General features: G+C 37.8%; 1 protein-coding gene across 1 annotated transcript in view; it reads left to right on the top strand.

Moving 5' to 3' along the window:
* BCAS3 (BCAS3 microtubule associated cell migration factor) overlaps positions 1–22570 on the top strand; it is a 498029-nt gene that overhangs the window by 169463 nt on the left and 305996 nt on the right. Inside the window, exon 16 of the mRNA XM_065418107.1 lies at positions 15458–15608. Coding sequence (XP_065274179.1) covers positions 15458–15608 — 151 coding nt within the window. The remainder of the gene's footprint in view (positions 1–15457; positions 15609–22570) is intronic.

Here is a 22570-nt window from a genome sequence, read left to right as displayed (position 1 = left end):
TCACATTAACTTGAGCTTGCTTTTTATGGCTATAAATATTTTCTGAGCACAATCCTGGTAATTTTTTTCCAGCTCGCTTTTTACTACTAGTGTCTCAAAAAAAAAAAAAAAAAAAAAAAAAAAACCAACTTGCCTTATGTATAGTAGAGAAACAATCTATTTAAGGTTTATTCAGGATGATTTACAAATTGTTTACCCACACAATGTAAACCTTTATCAGGGTGGGATTCATCTCTAAATGAATCATGTTTTGGCTTTACTCTTGTTTGCCTCTGCTCCTTTTTAGCAGAATGAAGTAAAGGAAACTGTTTACTAAGAGTTGATAAAGAGATATTTCCTTTGCACCTTTTATAGCCAACACAGATTTTGTTTAGGTTATTTTATCTGTTAATCCACCCATGGTGTATTTTTGTCATTCAGTTGAGTTGCCAGATAGTGTCAGTGGTACCAGAGTTAAGTTAGTGTCCTTTTATGGGCTTTTACTATTATAGGACTATTGTGACATCAGTGGACTGAAAGAGCAGAATTGGGCCTTGCATGGCTGTTTCCCATGTGTGACGTGGGAACGGTAACACTCACCTGTCTCACAGGCACACTGTGTGGGTTACCTCGTTAAATAGTTAAGGGCAAATTCTGCCCTTGATTACACATGTGCAGCTCCTGTTAGCTCCAGTGGCAGCTGTGTGTACATGCCCAAGGGTAGCATTTAGCCCTAAAGTGTTAATGCTTCACTTTGAAAATGGAAAGCCCTATGCAGCTGCTCAATGTTTTTATCATCCAGTGTTAAAATTACAATATAGTATATACTTTATTTTTTTCACCCCATTGACACTAAGTTAAAGGTCTTGTTTAACCTACTCATGGCTTTTTGTTTTTGTTGATCAGCGATTTTCCTGAGTGAGACCACATCACAAGTGTAAACATAAATTAACCACACATTTGAACCTTATACTGTGCAGTTCCACCTACTTAGAAACATCAATAATAATATGATGATTCTTGAGCTTGTTTTCTCTGTATCATTTAATTGTGTATTGAAGTTTTTCATTTGGATTTTGTAGTTTTTGCCAAAAAAATCAATCATACACAGATTGGTTCTGTTTTAAATTTTACGCCTCAGCTGAAATACAGTACATAAATTTAGAACTGAGGAAAACAAGTCTTATACATACATGGATTTGACTGTTTAGAAACATTCTACATTGTACAGAATAATCCATTTTCCATTGTAAAGTCTTTTTTATTTTTATTTATTTTTTAAGACAGTAGGTCTTCTCACACATCCTTGTCTTGTCTTTCATTTGTAGTGGTTGCTCTATCATTAAAGGCAAAATCCAACAGTCTGATAAACATACACATCTCAGATGCTTTAAATACTTCCATGTCACTTTTCACTATTTCCCAGAGTGAAACTCCTTTTTATTAGAAGAATTCTTATGGGAAAGCAGAGTTGAAAGGAGTGACATCATCAAGCCTTCCTGAAAAACAGATTGGTTTCCTTTAAGTAACACTCACTTGAGAAACCACCTATTTAGAGAGAGGCAGACAAAAATAGTTTGAAAGAAAATTAGCTGTAGAATAACTTAAAACACTGGAGGGCAATTCCCTTCGAAGTTTAACTTAATCGCCAGCACTATAAACATGAATCAAAAGCAGCCTATTTGAAATGTCTCTTGTAGGCTTTTATTTTGCCTTCTTATAAATTATAGCCTTTATCTGGTACAAATAGTTTTTGTAAATTCACAGATACGCTAAAGAACGCCATAGTGTGGGCCTGACTCTTTATCTATTTGAAATGCCTATACATTTGATGAATGCAAACAAATCACTTTAGATCTGTATTGTAATAAAATATTTTCCTCTTTAAATAGGATTTCAGAAAATTTATTTTCTAAATTTGTCTACGAATCCTAATTTGTTTCTTCTTCGCACAACCATTCTTTACATTGGGTGGCAGAAAGAAAGGCCTTCTCCTTTGAACTGAAATGGTTAATTGGACACCCTCTAGAGGGCGATGTTTTCTCAACTTTATCAGTGCAATGAATCCAGCTTCTCAGTGTATTCTGTTGATTTAGGTTGATGTTGTATGAATGCCATAGGAATATTCTGATTTATCATCCTGTTTACCTTGCCTGTCTATGAGTTGGAAACTTAGTTACATCCATTTGTTGATGTCTGAAAAGTTTTAACAGAAATTATTTTACATGTGCCTTAGGAAGAATTTGCATCAGATTACAAGTTCATTGTTTTATGTTGGCAAACACTCCAGGTGAACTACTTTTTAAAATAATATGCTTTTGGTTATCTTCTATGCATGCCAAATGTCAGAAAAGCGGGCCTTCTTTCTTTTCCTATTAATGCAAAGGGGATTTACATTGCAGTTGATGAGTGTTACCCAAGTAAATCCTTTGTGTACGAGTTGGAGAATGAACTACTTAAAATGTATCATGATTCGGTTCTTTACAAGTCTTCCTGTTCTGAGTGTGTTTGTAGAGGTAGGAAGATTTCTCTCCCCCCAGTCCGCCCCCACCATATTCTGGCAGTCTTGGATCACCTTGTAGTGATTACCACACTGACAGCTGGTGTAGGCCACTACGTTCTGGAAAACTCCAGGTGTTACGCTGGATCTCTTGGCCAGGAACTTTGTACAGTAAGTACACAATACCCATCAGTTACAGTATGACAGTGGATTACAAATTTTGAGTAGATGAGAGAATAGACTAGGACATATGTGAACGGTTGTTAACTGTAAGCACAAATTTGGATACTGGGCAGCTGCTTTACTGGTTGTAAATAAGCTGTATTATAATAACGGATAATGAATCAGTGAAGTGGATAAGGTTGGTAGTATCTGCTGGGTCGTTGCTGCAATGGACGCAAACGCTCCATTACATCAGCTAGAGGAAGTGGAGGATTGACAAGAGACCAAAATTTAGCACAGCAGAAGGTCAGGTAGGGATGTAGGCTGAGAAAATTATATCATGGGGGGGGGCATGATCATGAGGTTTTTTAGAGGGGGGCTTTTGTAGTGGGTATGGACATGGATGGGGGAACAAGTGTAGGTTTCAGAAAACGGGCAAATGTCTCATTTACATGTACATGTGAAAAAGGCATGTGGTAGCATTCTGAACAGACTGGAGTTTGGATGAGAACTGTTTCAGGAGGGAATTGTCGTTACTGAGGCAGGAAGTGACAAATGGATGACTGAGCGATTTAGCAGAGGAAGGGTCAAGGCAATGGGTGATGCAAACTATGTTTTGGACATTTTTATAGGTGGACTTGCAGAGGAGTAATGGCACAGCAGAGCGAGATGTCAGTGACAGAACTGAGAGGTGGGAGAAAGGCTAGAGTTGAGAATGGCACTACAGTTATGAGGGAAATTTTCTTGCAAAGGTGGATGGTCTCGGTCTTGGTGACATCAAAATAAAGAACATTTCTATACGGTGAGGTGTTGATTTGTCAGAGGCAGGCGGAGAGGGAGTTGAGTAAAATGGAGTTCTACTCTGAAAAGTGACCCAGTAAAATGGCACTGTGAGGTTCTTTGTTTATTATTTCTGTTTTCCCCCTCAATTATTTCCTATCAAATGTGCACAATTCACAAATAAAAAGATGTTTTCCCCATGAACTGAGCTGTGAAAGTCAAGTGTGATTGTTTTCTTCTTGTACATCACCAGTAATAAGCTTATCCTGCTGCTTAAGCCCTCAGCGACACCCATTATCATCTGATTGTCTCTGATGGGGTTGCACATTTCTTACTGATTGAAAGTTGGTGAACTATTATATTTGTGATGTACAAGAAGTAATAGAAGCCACAGCTTTATAGGCTCTGCAGGAGTAAAAAGTAGTGGAAAATCTGTTGTTGTTACTATGGACAGTTGAGGTGACTACACAAATGGAGAGAGCTGTTGCGTAATGACGGATTACTTTTTCGTGTAGCCGCTTTTCAGAGCGGAACTGCATTTTAAAAGAGAGAGTTGTGTGTCATCAGAATAAAAGCAATCGCCAAGTTTAAACTTTGAAATAATGTGCTTGGGTGAAAAGAAGTAGCCAGTGAAGGGCAGAGTACAGCGCCATAAGGGGCTTTATAGAACAGTAGGTTAGTGTCAGAAGCACAGTTTACCACCAGACGTAAAGAAACAGGGATAAGAGTGAAACCAGGTGAGAAGAAGAGCAGGACAGCATGTTCTCAAGGATAATGTGGTTGATAATCTCAAATATTGCTTGGAAGTCAAGGAAGATGAGTAGTTTGAGAGAGCTATGATCAGTACAATTAAGGAGTTCGTTAACCACCTTCAGAAGGGTGCTTTCATTGCTGAGAAAGATGTAAAAGCTGGCATGAGGCAATGATGCAGCAGGTGCCCAGGAGATGAGAAGGCTGTTGCCATAATTTTGTAGAGAATGGGGTAAGTCAGGTGTGAAAGGATATGAGGCACAGGTACAGTGGTTGAAGGTGGTGTTTTGATAGCTGAGGTTTTGATGAGGTAGGGTGAGAGATTCTTGTTATATAGCTGTTTGTTGATGATGGCAGCTACAGTGGGTGAGTTGTGGTGAGAAGGGAATAGATGGTATGAGGTTCGGGAGATACCTTTCTCTGTTGGAACCCAGAGGAGGGCACTGGTGCAAACACTTCCTGCTTTCCCCAGTGGTGTATTCCTCAGAGAAACAGCACCTACCACTGTTGCAGGGGCATGAAATATATAGCCCTTCAGCCTGCAGGGTTGCAGCAAACCCTGTGTGTTTGTTTATAATCAGTGATTGATTATGCAGTAAATGGGTGCTGATCTTGTTGTCGTGAATATTTTATTCTTAAGTATTTAAATCAACTATGCCTTTTTTGGAGCCTAAAAATGCAAACATTTTAGGGAAAGAACTGAAGTGTTAAGACTGGAAATAAAATATACTTGTGTCTTTTAAAAGGTTTATCTTCACTCTTCTTAAATGTGCTGATTTGGCTTATTCTATTTGCTTAGTCTTTGTGGGCTGTTAAAATCAGTTGCTTTTTTCCCATCTGAAGGAAATGCATCTTTGACACTTCTCATGACCTGAGTCATGATGCTGTCACAGAGCCAGAAAACATCCTTAGCAGTCATGGGTAAAAAAGCAGAGCTGATGAGGGTGTGTGGGGGGGAAGGGGGAAGGGGGAGGAGAGAGAGAGATTCCTATGTTTTCCCCCCCAGTTTTAATATTCTGTGGGTTTTAGACAAGTCACTTTTGTTATAATTTTCCATGGATGATATTCTCAGGTTCTCATATGTAATGCTTATCAGAGCACATTGTTTTATAACTTAGAAGAAATAAAGTGTATGCAACCTGGGTCAGATATCTGCCTAGAACTACTTTAAACATAACAATGTTTGTGCTAATTGCTGCAGACATAGCAAGGGCCGGGGGGGAGACATGGACATTAGTACAAGGAAAAAGTGACAAAAAAGCAGCCACAACTTTATTAACATACATAAATTGGCTTGGCAGAATTTGATTTTTTTTTTATAATTTTGACATAATATCAATGCTTATTATAAAGCATATTTTAATTTTTATAAATGTCAATTTTCACATTTGCAGGAAAATTTTGGGGAGAGTGTCAGACAATCATTATTTAATGACAGTAGACTTTGAGATTCAAAACGCTAAATCTTTATAACCATTAAACACAAATTGTCAGAATCAAATGTCAAAGTATACAAAGTAAATATCCTGAAGTCAAACTCTAAGCAGCATTTTTCTTACATTGCCTACCTGTAAATTTTGATTGTTATTAATGGAGATATTTTTTGTCAGTTTGTGCATGCATGGTGAAATTGACGGTTACCGATATTTACCAGTAAAAATCGAATCCTTCCATGTCTGTATATAACTAATACTTAATATTAGGTATCCGCAAGCTAAAAATTGGGGTAGGCATGCTTTTATTTCTTCTCCCTGTACTCCACCCAATAAGGTTGTTCTCTACTGCACACAGACAGGTCATCCAAGAGGCTACCAGGCCAATCATTTGCACATTTTAATGCAAAAGTGTCCCATGTCTCATGCTGAGGGACTTCGTTCTCCCACAGCCAAAACTCCAGTAGTTCCTAGTGATCAGTTTATTCTATTCCATAGGTCAGGGAAGCCCTTTGCCTTCCAACGGCACCAGGACTAAGGGCCCTCATTGTCTAAATTTTGCCTATGTCATCCAAACTTCTTGCAAGGATCCACCAATACAAAGAGGCCTTTAAATTTACACACAGAAGGGAAAAATGGAAGAGAAGCAGCAACAGCATATGCCTGTCTCCCCAAGCCCTGCACCACCGATCCCAAGATACACTGCTATAAAACATCTACAAATGGACAAGTAAACTCAGTGATTATGAATAACCAAGCCTGGAATCCATGACTCTGAGCAGAATTGTAGGTATAAATCCTGGTATAGACAGGATGGCAAGCGGCTGGATCCCCTCCCTGGTGCAGGCTTTTACTGGAGATGATTCAGCCAATGGGAGGCCATTTTAGCTGATTTCCCTGGCAATCACCAATTGGGGTGAACCAGCTGAAGTGTCAGTGTTACAGTCTGCTCCTACCTCTGCAGGGCGCTATGAAGTCCACAGCTGGCTATCAGAGGGAGGGATTTTTGTTTTTGTTTTTTCACTTCAGTGCAAATTTTGCCCTAAGTATTGTAGGTTTGGACCAACGATATTTTCAGTTAAATGGACCCTGCAAGATTATTACGTAGTAAGATTTTGGTCCTGTTTCTTGATCTACTTTTAGATCTGTTTACAAAGCCAATGCCAGCTTTTATTCATATCCCCCTCTTCCCAAACCAAAAGCTTCAGTGCTTTTTTTTTTTTTTTTTTTTTTTTTTAATCCGTGCAGCTTTGACAAGCAACCTTGTCCTGTGTTCCGGGTGTGAGGGGGAGAGAGGGGAAATTGTCACGGGAACAGATCTTAGTTTCAAGTTTCCAATGAGATATTTTATAAGACGTTAGCTAAGATCATGGATGTTTCCCTGACAGGAGGTCTCACAACTGTTAACATGGGACTCCAAGTACATGCAGAAGAGTACCGGGGCTACTTCACACACAATTGCCTGTGTCTATGCATGTGCCTCCAAAGATTTCATTTCCATCCAAAAAAAAAAAAAAAAAAAAGCACGTGCAGAAGTAGGAGTATTGGCCAGCTGCATATCACCAGCAGTTTGAGCACAGCTTGTACAGCTCCCATGTGGTGGGTTCTAATCCCAAGCAGAGCTAGAGTTTTAAATGCTTCACCCTGAGGATATATCTGCACTGCAATTAAACCCCCCTGGCTGGCTCACAGGCTCACTGTTCAATTGCGGTGTAGACGGTCAGGCTGGAGCCTGGGCTCTAAGATCCCGCGAGGTGGGAGGGTTCCAGAGCTTGGGCTGCCTGCAGTCTAACATGTCTGTGCCACACTTAAATAGCCCCGAGCCCGAGTCAACTGGCATGAGCCAGTCGCAGGTGTCTAATTGCGGTGTAGACATATCCTTAGAGGAAGGTGAAGTGAATGGTGTAAATTCCTCTGTCGCTACCCCCAAGGGCTAGAAAGAATTTGAGGGTTTCAGTGAGAGTAATTTGTGGTTGAGGCAGTCAATGGTTTCCTGAAAGTGGAGATAGTGTAGGGAGGGAAGTAGTGGAGGCCTCAGATGGAGAGTGTGTGGATGTGGTGGGGAAGTGCGCCAATGGGTGTGGTATAAAATCCTAGAAAGATTGGAGGGGTGATATCCAGGGCCTGAGGTGAGCTTTCCCTCCACCAAGCAGGTAACTGAGGGTAGAGGAGTGTTTCTTTCCCCTGTAACTGGAGACACTTGGACTGGTGCATGTGCCTCTCAGGGGAACGTTACGAGCACACAGGCTTGCCCGTTGGCATCAGATGCTCCATCTTTTCATACATAGACAAGGAAAGGGCTGCTTTCCCAGTACATTCATGTGAATAGATGCAGCCGTTTTATAAAAGATGAGCAAAAAAGTGGTTTTAAATATTATGAAGACAAAAGGCCAAATTCTGCTCTCATCAGTATAAACATAACTGACCTCAGTGATTTACTCTGGATTTACATCAATGTAAATTCAAGAAAGTTTGACCTTGAGTGTCTAATCTGTATATAGCCACTGTAGCTAATAAAAGTGCTACTAGAAATATTCAGACATAGACTGTTAAATGGATCTTGTTCCTAGCAGTTTGCTGCTTGAAGCAGTTGCTGTGCAATGTTAAGAAGTAGCGGTTATTTTAATTAAGAGCTATAAAGTTTCCTGTTGTTGCACACCCAGTTCCCAGGAAAAAAGTAACATTTTGGGGAAGATTTAAATATGTTACATCTTGTTGACAGTAATTAGTGTTGTTCTTTTTTAATTAATTAAAAATATTATTGAATGATCTGTTACACCCTCCCAAACTACTTCTGTGAGCCAGCATTGCTTCCGCAGAGTTCTCTATTTGGGTCACAAGGCAGTATTTCTCACCAGGGCGCTGTTGTTTCCTCTTCCGACTCTAGTAGATTACAGATTATACTGGAACATGTCTGGGGAAAGGTCAGAAACGAGGGTGAAAGTCCTGGAACTGTAGCTGGGAAGCTTTTCATTCTCATCTATGAGACTTCTCGTATTGAATAAAAAACAAAACAAAATAAACCGCCACATGCATGATTTTTTTAACAGCATCCTCTTTTATATTTAGTAAGGACTGTATTTGTCTTGCGTTAAATAATTAGTGAGTATTTAGTTGAGGAATCTCTTACAATAGGCAGCAAAAGAAGGCTAAGCATGCTTCATTTTCTCATTGCTCAGCCTGCCAGTGATTGTGTGGATTCAAGTTATTGTGTGTTTTACTTACAGTCAGTAAGTTGCAGGATATTGATATTTGATGTTAACTTTGTTAAAATATTTGTTGCAGTTTGAATTTTAGTTTATTAAGTACAGTAGGATATTAAAAGCAGACCAAGTGCTTCGGAATTGAAATGATATAATTGTGTTACTTATTAGTTTTATTGGAATTATACAAGGAAGAATAAGAACACAAGGAAATACAGGATAATTTTTTTAAAATCTTACATTGTTTTACTATATAGCTAAGAGAAGTTCAGTTCTACTCATGTTTTTCTGGAAACAACACAGAACAAGTTGAATGCTTATTATTCCCAATATACTAATATAAAACCTTACATAGGGCCAAAACCTGCTTGCCTTACTTATGTGTAAAGTGAAATTTCACAGTGCACACCATCATCCCACAACAGCTGACATTAGCCAGTCCAAGAATACCATATCCAACTGAAACTGCAGGGGAAATTTAGTAGGTAGAATTATATAATCTGAGTTTGAATTACCCGAAGTCTGGTGTTTATGCCCCTTCCTGTATTAGAAAGTGCACCTGTGATTTTAGAGCTTGATAGTGTGGTACTGGGTACCCCCTTCTCTAGTTGATCGAAGGTGGTGGTGATCAACACTTTGTAGGTTTGTCCCTTAAGTAACCAGGACTTAATTTTTTTTGTCTGTTCTAAAAGGTGACATCTTCAATAGGAAGGGGCCCCTCAGTATCCCACCCGACTGCCGACCAAGCCCAAATCTATACTGAGTTCATTGTCAAGTGATCAAGCAGCGAATCAACTCCGTATGCTGCTTGTTTTTGTAATGTATTACAAACTAATAATTCTAGCATGTTTGGATCAAAATGCAGTTTTCTGTCAGGTCTGGAAAAATTCAATTATAAAAAAAAATAGAAATGTGCAACTCGCTCTGTCATTTAAATCTTACAGATTAGCTCCCTACAGTACGTTATTCTGGTTTGTACTTTTTAAATTAAAATAAAAAAATTGTAAATTAAAAGTTTGTCTGAAGCAGTCATCAACCTAATGTCCAGTTTTCAGAAGTACCTTGGTGCCTGGTGGTTTGCCACTTTCATATATTCTCAGTCACTGCATTCAGCAGCTAAGAACACCAACCCTTCATATCCTGCCTTTTTTTTTTTTTTTAAAGGGGTGGGCAAAGGTAAAACCGAAACAACATTAGCCTTGCAATGGCATTACCTGGGAGTTGCGGCTGATGTCTTTTCCACAAATGTCCAACTTTGTCAAAAACCAGTAAATCTTGTGAAGTTTATTTTCCTTATAGCATCTGTGTTTTATAATGGTGCTTTTAATTTGTTTTTACTTTGTCTTTTGGGATTTCTTTTGTCCGGCGCTTTCAGGCCTCCCTTTTTTCAGTGGAAGTGAGTATGTTTAATGATGACTGGTTTGGGAATATACCCCTGCAAAGTTGACATGACAGCCTGTTCGCTCTGTGTAATAACAAAGCCCATTGTTATTTTCTCTCTTCACTTTTATCCTCAACTTAATCCATTTCTCCTGTGAGTATTTGTGGTATAAAATGCCTGGGAAAAAACATGGCTCAGAACACTGAATGGGTCATAGGAGGTTTTCTTATCCCAGACTTTATGCCAATTGGTACCCAAGATAGAACCAATGAATTATTTTTTCCCATGCCTCAGTAGGCAGACTTTATCCAATGAAATATTTCCCCTTTTAATAAATGTCTGCTGTTAGAATACCTTTTAAAAAGGCAAGAACATCCCATGATTTTCTCCTAATTTCATGGTTTGTTCTCTGTCTATATATCTCTGTGTAAACATTCATAGATAAGGTTCAGCAGCAGCTTCAACTAAAACAAGAGAACCAATTTCAATAATGGTAATCCAAAAAGCAGAATTTGGATTCGGGGCAGAAAACACTCAAGAAGTTTGGGATTTGGGTTTAGCTCAGATCAGGAGTTTGGATGCTTATCCAAACTTTCTCTTCCTCTTGAATCTGTAATATTTGGCTGGGAATTTTCGTGAGAGCTGCCTTTCAGGAGGTGTTCTGGCCCTTGACTTGAACCTGGGAGTGCCGAGATACAGGGAAGTGGCATGATGTACATAAAAAAACACCTTAAATTAAAGTGCCCACAACAGATGGTAAAAACAGCCCCTCCTTGCACAGCCCTTAAGCCTGACAGAAGAAAAACCTCTCCAGTGACATCCCATAGACAGATAAATACTTAACCAAAAAGATGTGCCTTGCTCTGTATGCTGAAGGTCAGTAAACTCAGACACTGGCAGATCACCAAGGAAGAGAGATCCACAGCTAGGGACGCTCTAGTGAAAATGTTCTGTCTCCAGTCCTTACGAGGGCATGTCTGTTATGAAGGTGCCAGGAGTTGCTTTTTTTTTAAGTTCCCTCTGAATGGATTGCTATAGAAGGTATTCCTGGAAAAGTCAATCAGGCAGTACCCTGCCTGGTTTATGTGCAATTGTCAGTATGAAAACAAGCTTCTGAAGTTAGCGTGTCATTTCAAGCTAATTTTCGACGTTTAGGGAAGCTGTTGGAACTGTATTCCTGCTTTTTGTTACTTATCAATAGGTATATTTGAAGTGTTGATTTATCCTACACACATACTGCAAAATAATTTGACTGTGCTATGCTGAAGGATTCTTCACTATACAAAATTCTTTTGATATTTCTGAAGGACTTAAACTTTGTCGCTGTGTCCTTTGACAGTGAATCAACAACTGCTTGAGCTGTGGAAATAATGTTGATGCTTGACTGCATTCTTTGTGCTCTTTTGGCCTGATCCTACTGTCTTGTGTGCAAAACTCCCATTTACTGAATGGGAGTTGCATGCTTCTAAGGGCTAGAGGACGGGGGATAATTTTTTATTGGGTTTTTGGACAGATACAATAGCATGCACAAAGTTTAAAAAAACCCTGACCTGATAAATGTAATCTTTGGAACACCACTTCATTCCAGTAGTGGATGTACAATGTAGGTCTTGCTGAATGCATGATAAAGAAATCCCAGTCACAGAGTGCATTTACTGTATCCCCACGGCTATGCAATTAAGAAGTCAAGGTTGTATCTTTATGATGGGACTGAGGCAACATTGTCCAGACAATAGAGATACCACTTTATAGAACATTTCCATACTAAAAGTATCTAAATATAATTCAAATGAAAACTATTATTATTACTCTTTCTAAATAAAGTAGCATTTTTCCTAACCTGATTCATCTGCACTAAGTAGAGCTTATTTAAAAGTCAAATTATCAAGCAAAATGCTCACTCCTAAGTAACTAAAATTTTTCTCTTAACCCTTTTGTACCATTCTGATTTTTAATTTCTGATTTGCACCATGGTTGGTGAATGTATTTTCAAAATTATGCAACTAAATTTTGCTTAAAAGAAAGTGTAGATTGATAGGTATTTGATGGCAGATTAGATGTTTAAAATGGTTGAATCTGTTATGTTTGGATCTTTTACTCTCGACTTCATTTCTGCTGTGAAACGTTGAGTGTTTTGATGACTGGGTTGGTTAATTTTTAATTTAAATTTGTATCTTTTCAGTCAGTAAAACTTTATTTTTAAAACTAAAATATCTGAACTCAGAAGATATTTCTGCCCTAGAAATTATGAACAAGTTAAACGTCCTGCTTCTTACCCACACCTAATTACTTCGTAACACATCTCTTTCATCCTTAAAGGATAGTGATTTTTGCAGTCTGTAGGCAATGCTTGTGAATAATTAGTTAAACTTTGATTCTGTTCCTATATTTATTTTTAATGCAATTTTCAACTGAAAGCAATGCATACTTTTCTTTCTGTGTAGAGTATCTGCAATAGGTTAAATGAGAGCACCTTAACTCTAGCACAGTTTTAAATGATAACATTGGTGACGTTTTAAAGTGAAAGTGTTTTTCATTAAATATCACAAATGGCAAAGTGCTTTGTTAGAAACAACAGAAATGAATGCATATAGGATTGGTTTTCCAAGATGATTTAAAGAGTCAGAAGTCACAATCTTGAAAACAAACCTCATATAGTCAAGTATCGTGTCTTTGTTAATTCTGATTGAGTAAGGTCTTAGTTTCTGCAAAGTGACTGCAATATGATTTAGGCAGGAATTAAAGTAGGATTTACAGCAACAATTCTTTGTACAGTCCTTCTAAAAAAAAGTAAATAAATAAAAGCTGCTTTAATGCATTCCCAGAACACAAGCAAACAAGTTGAAAGGAATATTCTATTTTGTTCCAATTTATCATCTCTTAAGCATCTTTATTTCCCTTTATATATTTTTGTTCTTTCCTTTTTTTTCTTGTCTTCCTTTGGTTGTCATTAAAGACACCAGAAAAATGCTTAGTGTAAAAAAGTAAAGTATAGTATAATGTATCAAACAACTCAGAAAAATGTTGCTACTCCTTAGATCCTTCACTCTGTAAAATACAAACGTTACAGTGACTAATTGCTGTGCATGTGTGTGTATTGGTATTTTTAAGATTCCTGAAAGAGGATCTAATCCTCCAAACTGCTGAGTGTCCTCAACTGCCCCACAGGATCCCTCAACTTTAATGGGAGTTGAGGGAGCTCGGCATCTTTCAGCGTAGATCTAATTTATGATTACTCACTTTTCCTGCACTCAAAAATCCTATTGAATTCAGTGGCAGCTTTGCATTTGGAAGGCTAATTAATTGCTGCATGGTACTGAGATTTGAGTGCATTGAGTAATTACGGATTCCTTGTATGTACTGTATACAAATTACTGTTGCAACAGGCAGATGGGGTTCAGAACTTGATCAGTGCAACATTACAATTACTCATCATATTCCTAACAGAAAAAAGAAAGCAAGGTATAGATATTTGGAATCACTTTTTTAGGTATCACTGTTTTCTGTGTTGAATGTTGCTGCTTATGTTGAATACAGAGTGAGGAACACATTTTTTAAAAGGGGCTTGATGACATATAATAGTAACTAATTACACAAAAATGCAGAAAACTATTTTATACTCTTTCCACATGAACCAAGAATGAATCTTCAAGGAAACTAATCAAAGATTTTTTTGAGAAAAGAATTGAAGCCTCAGGCTTAATTTAAACGAGGGGTTTTTTTTTCTTTCTTTCTTTCTTTCTTGTTATTACCCCCTACCCCCAAGTTAGTTCAGGAAAATCTCTATAGTTCTAAATGAAGTCCGTACTCAGAGACTATTCAATAGGCTGGTTATTCATTAAAGCCCTGCCATTTCTCTTAAAATGTATTGAATAATGCGCAGACCGGATACCTAACACAAAATACACTTTGTAATTTCATCATTTTTTTGTTTGTGTGCTTTCCTAAAACACAGAGTTCTACATACTTGATAGAAAAACAAACACAAAACCCCAAGCTAACGGTTATATGGTATTAAAAGGAGGGTAAAGGAAGCATTGAGTGTCTTTAGGAAGATGAGACATTCATTAAGATTTTTCCGCCTTCCTTTTCCTATCTTCAATCCATCTGAAGTACCATTATAGCTTTTCAGCCTGCTTCCTGTGAGAAACTCTTTTCTTTGCTGTTATTCTTCCTTGAAAAAAGGTGGCTGCACTTCAGTCAGGATTGTATGGATTTGGCCTGGGATTTGTATAATATCTATGTAGAATGCATCAGTTGTTTAGGAACTTAATTCCCAATATGGCTTCCTTTTGATTAAGGACAAAGCCAGCATTTCACAGCATTATAGGAACACAGAAAAACAAGTTAATGATCTAAACCTTTTAATTCACAGTTGCTTGTCTATTTAAAGTACTTTTGATTCTATTATAAACAGACTGGCCCCTTTTTGTTTCATTTCTTTCTTTCTTTCTTTGGTTTCTTTACATTTCTTTCACTGTTGGCCATGAAATTTGTAGCTAGTTTCCTTTTCTAACTGAAGAATGAAAGGTTGTCATTGCAGAATGATACAGAAAGTAGGAAAGCATATCTAAACTAAGCATATGTCCAAAACAGACCTTCTGTCTTAGTAATTTGAAACAAGTTTAGTTTGGGGGTGGGGGAGGGAGGGATTCTTTCCCTTTTCTAAATGCTATATTTTGGCTATTTTATTTCTCTTGTTTTGAAGGACAGTGAAGTTTTTCTTTTTACAATAAACTCTTGATTTTTCTCTTATTTTAGTTTAACTTTCCTTCATTTTATTCTTTATATGTAAGTAGCATGTATTTTTCTATCCTTTCTTCAGTGCAGCAGGTTGCTATTATAGGATACCATACTTTCACTCATGGAGGCAGCAAAAATGTTCTTTTTTCAGAACTTCTCAATGTAAAGCACAGTATGAGGTACTGCAGGACAAAAATTCCTTTCTAGAGTATTTACCTTTTCCATAGACAATTTGGATTCAGAATCTGCTTCTCCAATTGGACTTTGAAATGGCTGACTTTATTTCTATAGGCTACAATTTCTTCATCTCCTTAGATAGGAAAAATATTTTTATTGCTGTTTTATCTGCTTCTGTATATTTTTCTATCGTTTTAAGATGAATTCCGTAGAGATTTTTTCTTTTTCTTCATCAATAGAAGTCTATTATTGTATATTTAAAACTGTTAATTTTATATGGTTATCAGAAATGATAAACGGGGGGAAATTTCCAGTAATAATTTTTTAAATTTTTTTCCATCTCTTCAAGGTAAACTGAATAACCAAGATACTTACAATAATTTCACTAATAATAATCCTGGGAACCCACGACTCTTGCCACTTCCAAGTTTGACTGTGGTGGTACCTCTTGCACAAATCAAACAGCCAATGACCTTAGGGACCATCACCAAACGCACAGGGTAAGTGTATCTGCATGACATTTCTTATTAACACTGTTTGTGGTTGTTCGCCAAAATACTCATAGAACTAATTCATGCGATTAGTGATGCTTTTCTGATTTATGCTTTGTGTTTCCAGCGTACATATAATTCTGTGGCACAAAACTTAGGTAGAAAGTAAGAATAAGTATTAAAAATACATAAAACAGATCTGTCTAAGAATTCAGAAGCATAAATGTTTGTTTGTTTTGATTGATGGATCATTTTCTTGCAACCACTCCATGGACATATTCTACATTGACATGAGTAGACATTATGCATAAGGAACAAGTATAAAATATGTCTTGGTCTACGTTGAATCATATACGGTGAGCTCTTGAATAGTTTCCACCTTAAAGAAAACTTGTTTTAAATATGTTTTTGATTTCTAAATTCTTCAACCATAGTGGTAGTTGTCTGTCACATATGGAAAGGCAGCAAACCAGGGGTGACTATACATACATATATAGAAAAATCCTATACACATAAATCTATGTTTCTAATGTTTTCCTGACAGGTTAATTCTGTCTATGTACCCTATTGATTTGAGTAATTTTTTTATATAAAACCCATCTCATCGGAACCCTGAGAATCCTCCTCATTTTCACCAGCTTTTACACATCCCATGCACTTAGTATTAAGGTAAGGAGGACTAGACCGATTTCCTTCTGATTTCATTGATCAGTCACAGGGGTCACTCGTGGGTGCTTACAAAGGAACTGTCTTTTTTTCCCTGTGTTTGTACAGCACCTAGCACAGTGGAAAACTGGTCCATGACTAGGGCTCCTTGGCACTATGGTAATTCAAATGATAATGATATTAATACCCCTGTACAGTGGACTACCTCCGCAGCACTCCTCACCCCAATCGTTTAACTTAGTACAGTAGGCTAAGACTTGGGTTTGAAGCACACGCATGTCTGCTGCCACATGTTGAAGTTCTCCTCTCCATAGCTCTTAAAGGGCCTGTGGAATTTTTCAAAGATGTGTTTGCTCCCGTGTCTTTGATCAAAATTTCCCTTTCCACTTACTGTTCTGCAGGATGCTATTCGCTTGTTGATTTTCGCCATCCATCCAAGAGTCAGCTACATTTTAGTAGTTCTGTATGTATGGTGTATAAAGCACTTTAGGATCCTCTGGTATGACAAGCACTACTAAATAAGTGTACATTATTATTATTATTTATTTATTTATCTATTTATTATTAAATAGGACATTAACCAACCATATAATGCACACTTAGCAAAGAGGCACAAAGTAAGTTCAGGTTTCACAGATTTTAAAATTTTGGGGTATTTGCTCCTGAAATTGACTAGTATCAGCTGACCGTTGATATTTTGTGTAGTTAAATAGCCATCTGTCTCTGGAAAAGTCTGAAAACTTCCAGTTTCTGCAGTTCATGAATAAACTCTCAATGATACATTTTTTCCCCTCCTTCCTGGAGAAGCTCAAATCCTGAAGGTTCGACAGGTAGAGCTTTATTTTAAAAGTTTGACTCAGTCATTCCCTTATTGACTGAGACTTCTATATGTATGAGAAACATGCTTATGTGGATACCTTAGCACAACTCCCTTCCTATTCACAGCCTATTCATGGAGTTTGGGGGCTGGCAAGTAAGTACCATCTTGCCACCCTTAGTTCCCGGCTCAAAGCCACATTACCTAGATTTCACATGGGGACAGGTGAATTTCACCTTAGTGCCCTTCAATGGGAATTTTGCTTGAGTAAGCAGAGAGTAAGGATTTCAGGATTGTGACCTTTATTCTGGTTAATTACTCATTCTCTGATATGATGTCTGGGATATTTTATAAAATGTATTTATTATTATACTTTACATAGCTCTACAGGTATGCCTGACAAGGTCCTAAGGGTCATATAATCTAACCACCCAGTTCTGCTCCCATTGATGTGAATGGGAGTTTCGTCAGGCCTTAGTGCCGAGTTCCGAGCAAAAGCTGAACACCTGTGATACTCCTTGACTTTGGTGGGAATTGTAAGTGCTCAGCACCTCTGATGATTTGCCCCTGAACTGTGCAGAGAATTGTAGACAGAACGTGTGGAACAACAGAGAAGCAGGGACAAGGGAAAACTGTAGTTTATTTCTTCCATGCATACATTGCAAGTGGGTTTTTTTGCAATATAATCACAGATGAGGGAGGGAAATGGAGCATGGAGATGAATGCTGGAAAGAAAGTGAGCAAGGAAGAGGAGAGGGAGGGAGACTGATGACCAGGAGGAGGGAAGGCATGGCGTGTGCATCAAAAGAGGAACAGGTAGAGGGATATCTCAGTGGTTTGAGCATTGGCCTGCTAAACCCAGGGTTGTGAGTTCAATCCTTGAGTGGGCCATTTAGGGATCTGGGGCAAAAATCTGTCTAGGGATCAGCCCTGCTTTGAGCAGGGGGTTGGACTAGATGATCTCCTGAGGTCCCTTCCAACCCTGATATTCTATGATTCTAAGTCAGGGGTGGGAGAAGGAGACAGAGAGGAGTTGAGCAAAAGGACTAGGAGGAGCACAACAGTGGGAGGAGGAGGATCTGAGAATGTAGGTTTCGGCACAGACACATAGACTCTTGAAGATGAGCACAGGGAGCTTGAACCACAGTGATAGGCCCTGTTGGAACTGAGAGCAAGAGAGATGGTTGAAGGAGACAAGAAGCCAGTGGAGACGTGAGGAGGGGAATAACATGATTGGAGTGACAGAAGGGGAAGATGGTAAAAGTCAGCTTTGTGGTTGTAGTTGACCTCACTTCTTTGGTTTTCAGCGGTAATTTTTGCTGCATTTTCTGAGGCCATTTATTTAAAAAAAAATCTGATGGTGATGCCATTGAAATTTTGTACAAGTAATGCAGAAATAACTGAAATCTTGCATTTTATTTCTACATATTATTCCGTACCTATCTTAAGTGTGTAGTTCATGCTCAGCTTTTTCCACATGTAAATTTCCTATTCACAAACGTTGCCCTATCCTAGTATTTTGTGTAATTTTTAAAATGAATTGAGCACAAAATATTCAATGAGGCTTATGTGTGTGGGGGGGGGGGGAATGGTCATGGAAAGGACCCCAGCTATGTAAGTACAATTTTCATGAATGGGCTGATAATATTCAGCAAATCCTGTGTAAATGTGTAATACTAAGCTTATGGCTGCCTTCTTTTGTTCTGTGTCCAAAATATTTGATGAAAGTACACAAAATTAACATGAAAAGCTGTATTTACAAAGCAGAGATTTAAGAGGAATGCCTAGGATCCAAGAAGCCTGGCATGCCTAAAATGGCCAAACTGAGACAGCAGCCTTAACTTAAACCTCCAGGGGGCAAAGCGTGTGTTTGACATATTTAACATCTGCCCTCATATTTCTAGAAACACATAGCAATGTAAGTCTGTACGGTGTAATATTTAGACAGGACAGGGACCATCTGCCTAGCTCTAAGAAGTGTAGGAGGCATGTATTACTACAAATGGCAAAAGACAGATGTATTTACACCTACGTGGTCAGCACCTTTAAGCAGTGCTTCAAGGAAACAAGGCAGTCTTTGGAAGCAGCTGCTTAACCTTGTGATTGTGCAGTGATCAGAGAGGGAGGAAGTGCTTGAAATCAGTTGGATTTTACAACTACTATACAGTGGTCATCAAAATTGGTTCTTTCTGTTGCTTTTAAAAATCAGATTTTAAATCTATTATGGTACAATTCCAGAAAGAAAAAGCAAGACTAAAACAATAACCGATAACTCCTAGTTTTAGATTTGTCTGCTTTATTAGTTATTCGCATCTGAAAAGCGCTTCTTTCATTAGAATACTTAAGCAGCATTTATAACTGGATTCATCAAGCAAATAGTGGTTGTTTTTGTTCTAGTTTTTCCCAGGACAACAAAATATTTTTTCATACAAAAAGATTAATCAATGCCCTTAATATTATCGATCTCAAATCAACATGTTCTTTTCTTGGCAACCAGAGAGGAGTAAACTTTCAGAATGAGTCCATAGTTAGCCACATGGGAATGAAATATAAGAATCAGGAGTTGCGTCATCCCGGTGTTTCTCACTGGAGCTTTTTTTGTCAAGTAAACCTGCAAAACTCAGAACATTTTCTGACCACTCATTAAGCTCCTTTCTTTTGAATGCAGGTTACACCCCTAGTGTTGAATACCAAGAAAAATGGCATCTCTTGTTTCCCAGGACTGTTCTTTCTTTGGTTTCCTTCCTGTGCTTCTTCCCTTGACTTTTTCATTCCCCCGCCACTTTCTCTTAAACTGTCTATTCTGCCGTCTCCATTTGGCACTTCACTCTTACCCCAATTTTTTAATAAGCCTCTTGACTCGCTTTCCTGCAGTTTGTCCTATCAACACTTTAACACCACAAAAGATTCCCTAAAGGGACTCTCTACACTTTCAAGAAAGAAGGATGATCTTGTAGTTAAAGCCTGGGCATGGGGGCTGGGAGATGTAGGCTCCACCACAGATTTCCACTGTGTCTTTGGGTAAGTCACTGAACCATTGTGTGTCAGTATCCCGATTAACAGATAGGAAGAATAATACTGATTTCCCTTGGAAAAGTGTGGTGTGCCCTAATTCATTCATTTTTTTGCAAAGCGCTTATAAATCCTAAAAGGGAGGTTTCTATGTAAGGACAAATGATTTATTTCCTGAGAGAAGCAATAGAAAACTAGACAATCTGACTGTCTTGGGACCATTAAAAAAAAGACAGCACTTGAATGTATTAATTGGAGGAAAGCTTTGTGTTTGCAGTTGACCTATTATAAGTACATCCTGTTTCAGTGGAGTGAATTTTATTTAGTTTCCAGTTCATACGAATGTGGTAAAATAGATGAACTGTAACAGAGAAGAAGAAATAAATGATCAAGTAATTGCTACAAAGGAAAATTCTTGTAAATGTTTGCTCCTTTGACAGCAGCATTTATTTTAAATTTCTCAAGGGATGGTCATTTATGTTGGTATCGTACTTCAGTCACAAATATAACATAGCTACACTGAAACCCCCATATGTCAATTTCTGTAGTAGTCTCTTGCCAAAACAAAGCCTTACAGTGCTCCTTACAAGAACAGGAACAAATCTGATTTTTCCTCTTTGAAAGGTTTGAGTTCATATATGTGAAACTTTATCCATTTCCCCTCCTCCCGCTTTTTTTTATTATATAAAATAAGGAGAGGGAAATGTAGATAAAGTCTCTGATGTTGAAACGGGCTGAGATTTTATCATTTTAATGTTTCCCATCTCCTGTACTATTTGTTCAGAAAATCATTGATATCCGTTTGATGTATTTTGACTCAGAAGAGCTTAATTTATCCCAGGTCCGATTAGTGATGCAAACAAAAATAAGAAGAGCAATATCATGATCCAATTACGTAGGCAACAACAACTGAAAAAAAAATCAAGTATGCATTAAAACTAAATCCAAGTAAAAGCTTAGAAAGACAATGATCAGTGTGCCTGTACGTTTATTGAAAACTTTCTATTTTGGTCACATTTTTCAAACATGGTTATGTATCATCTGAAGAATTAGAATGAGTATACTAAACTTTGGTAATAAAGAAGCAGCTCTAGCTCTTTGTAATTTGTTTGAAGTATTGTGATTTATCCCTCATTTTGCCCAAATGTCACAATTTCTTTATGAAATATCAGGGAAACCTGATAGTAATGGGGGGTTAGGGTAAGTAGATACTGTTGAATTTATTAAGATCTTGAATAGTTACATATTTTTAAAAAACGTGCTAAAGCAGCAAAATCAAATAAGTTTTGGATTTCTTAAAACTCATGATCAGATTGAAAACTAGGTGAAAAAATAAAAAATACGGTTTGAATTTTGAATCATAATCACCGTCATTTAATATTTTTTCCGTTGGGAGACAATTCCCAATATACTCTCTTATGTGCACTTGGCATTTGAGCCACCGCAACATAGAACTTCAGTGGCTTTTTTCCCCCCGCCTTGACATTGCTGTGTTATTGTCACCCAGCATAGCCATCTGGTGCTGTCAATTCAAGGATGGGTTATCTTGTAATTTGTACATTGTCTTTTTTTATTAACAAACCAACCATGCTGTGTGAAGCAAATTGTAAAACATGTTCAGTTGCTTGTGTAAAAGATCACAGAAATGAATTGTAAATTAAGGAAAGCAGGGAACCGCGGAACAAAAAGGGGTTACTGCTGTGCTATCTGACATGTATACAGACTTTGTATTACGAATGTAAGCTGTTTTTTTAAATGTAACTGCAGTTTTTCTGTGCTACAAGAAATCTAATCTATACTGAAAATGTGCGGTTTGAGTTAAAATCTGTGTTGGTCACTTAGTTTATTTTTGAAAAAGACAGTGGTAATTTTTGTGATTAAAAAAAGATCTCATGGTAACTTGTTCAATGTAATAATAATTTATAGAATTTTCAAACAAATACTTAATTCTTTCAATGTCCTTGTGATCTTAGGTAAGTATTATTTTCCCTGTTTTTACCAATGGAAAAACTGAGGCAGAGAGGTAAACTGATTTGCTTTAGGTAGGACTCAGCCAGGATTACAACTCAGAAATTCCCAGCTCCTAGTCTCATGATTAGACCACTAGCTAATGGTTCTACAGATTTAGGCCAGGCAGATCCTTGGCTCTTGAGTATGTTGGTAATGGGTTGTGCAGAATAATGGAGAGTTCTGTTTTTTGTCAAAGGTTTCTTAAGTGCAGCACCACTTTGTTAATCTGTTGATGAATCCTTGGAGTGGCTTTTGGGACAATAACTCGCTGTCTGTGTTAGAAGTCAGTTCATCCAATTAAACAGGGTTCTAGCACTATTCTAGAATGGCTAGGCATTTCCTGAAGGGCTGATGGTTCCACCCTAGTGAACCTTGATGCAGAACTGGGACCCCAGTAGGCATGTGTATGAAAACAATTTAATTAAAAGAGACGTTACTATACATGATAAAGCTGCAGAGCTTGTAA

This window comes from Emys orbicularis, chromosome 17 (genome assembly GCF_028017835.1).
Source record: "Emys orbicularis isolate rEmyOrb1 chromosome 17, rEmyOrb1.hap1, whole genome shotgun sequence".
Taxonomy (NCBI): domain Eukaryota; kingdom Metazoa; phylum Chordata; order Testudines; family Emydidae; genus Emys; species Emys orbicularis.
This window is presented reverse-complemented; position numbering and strand designations above follow the sequence as displayed.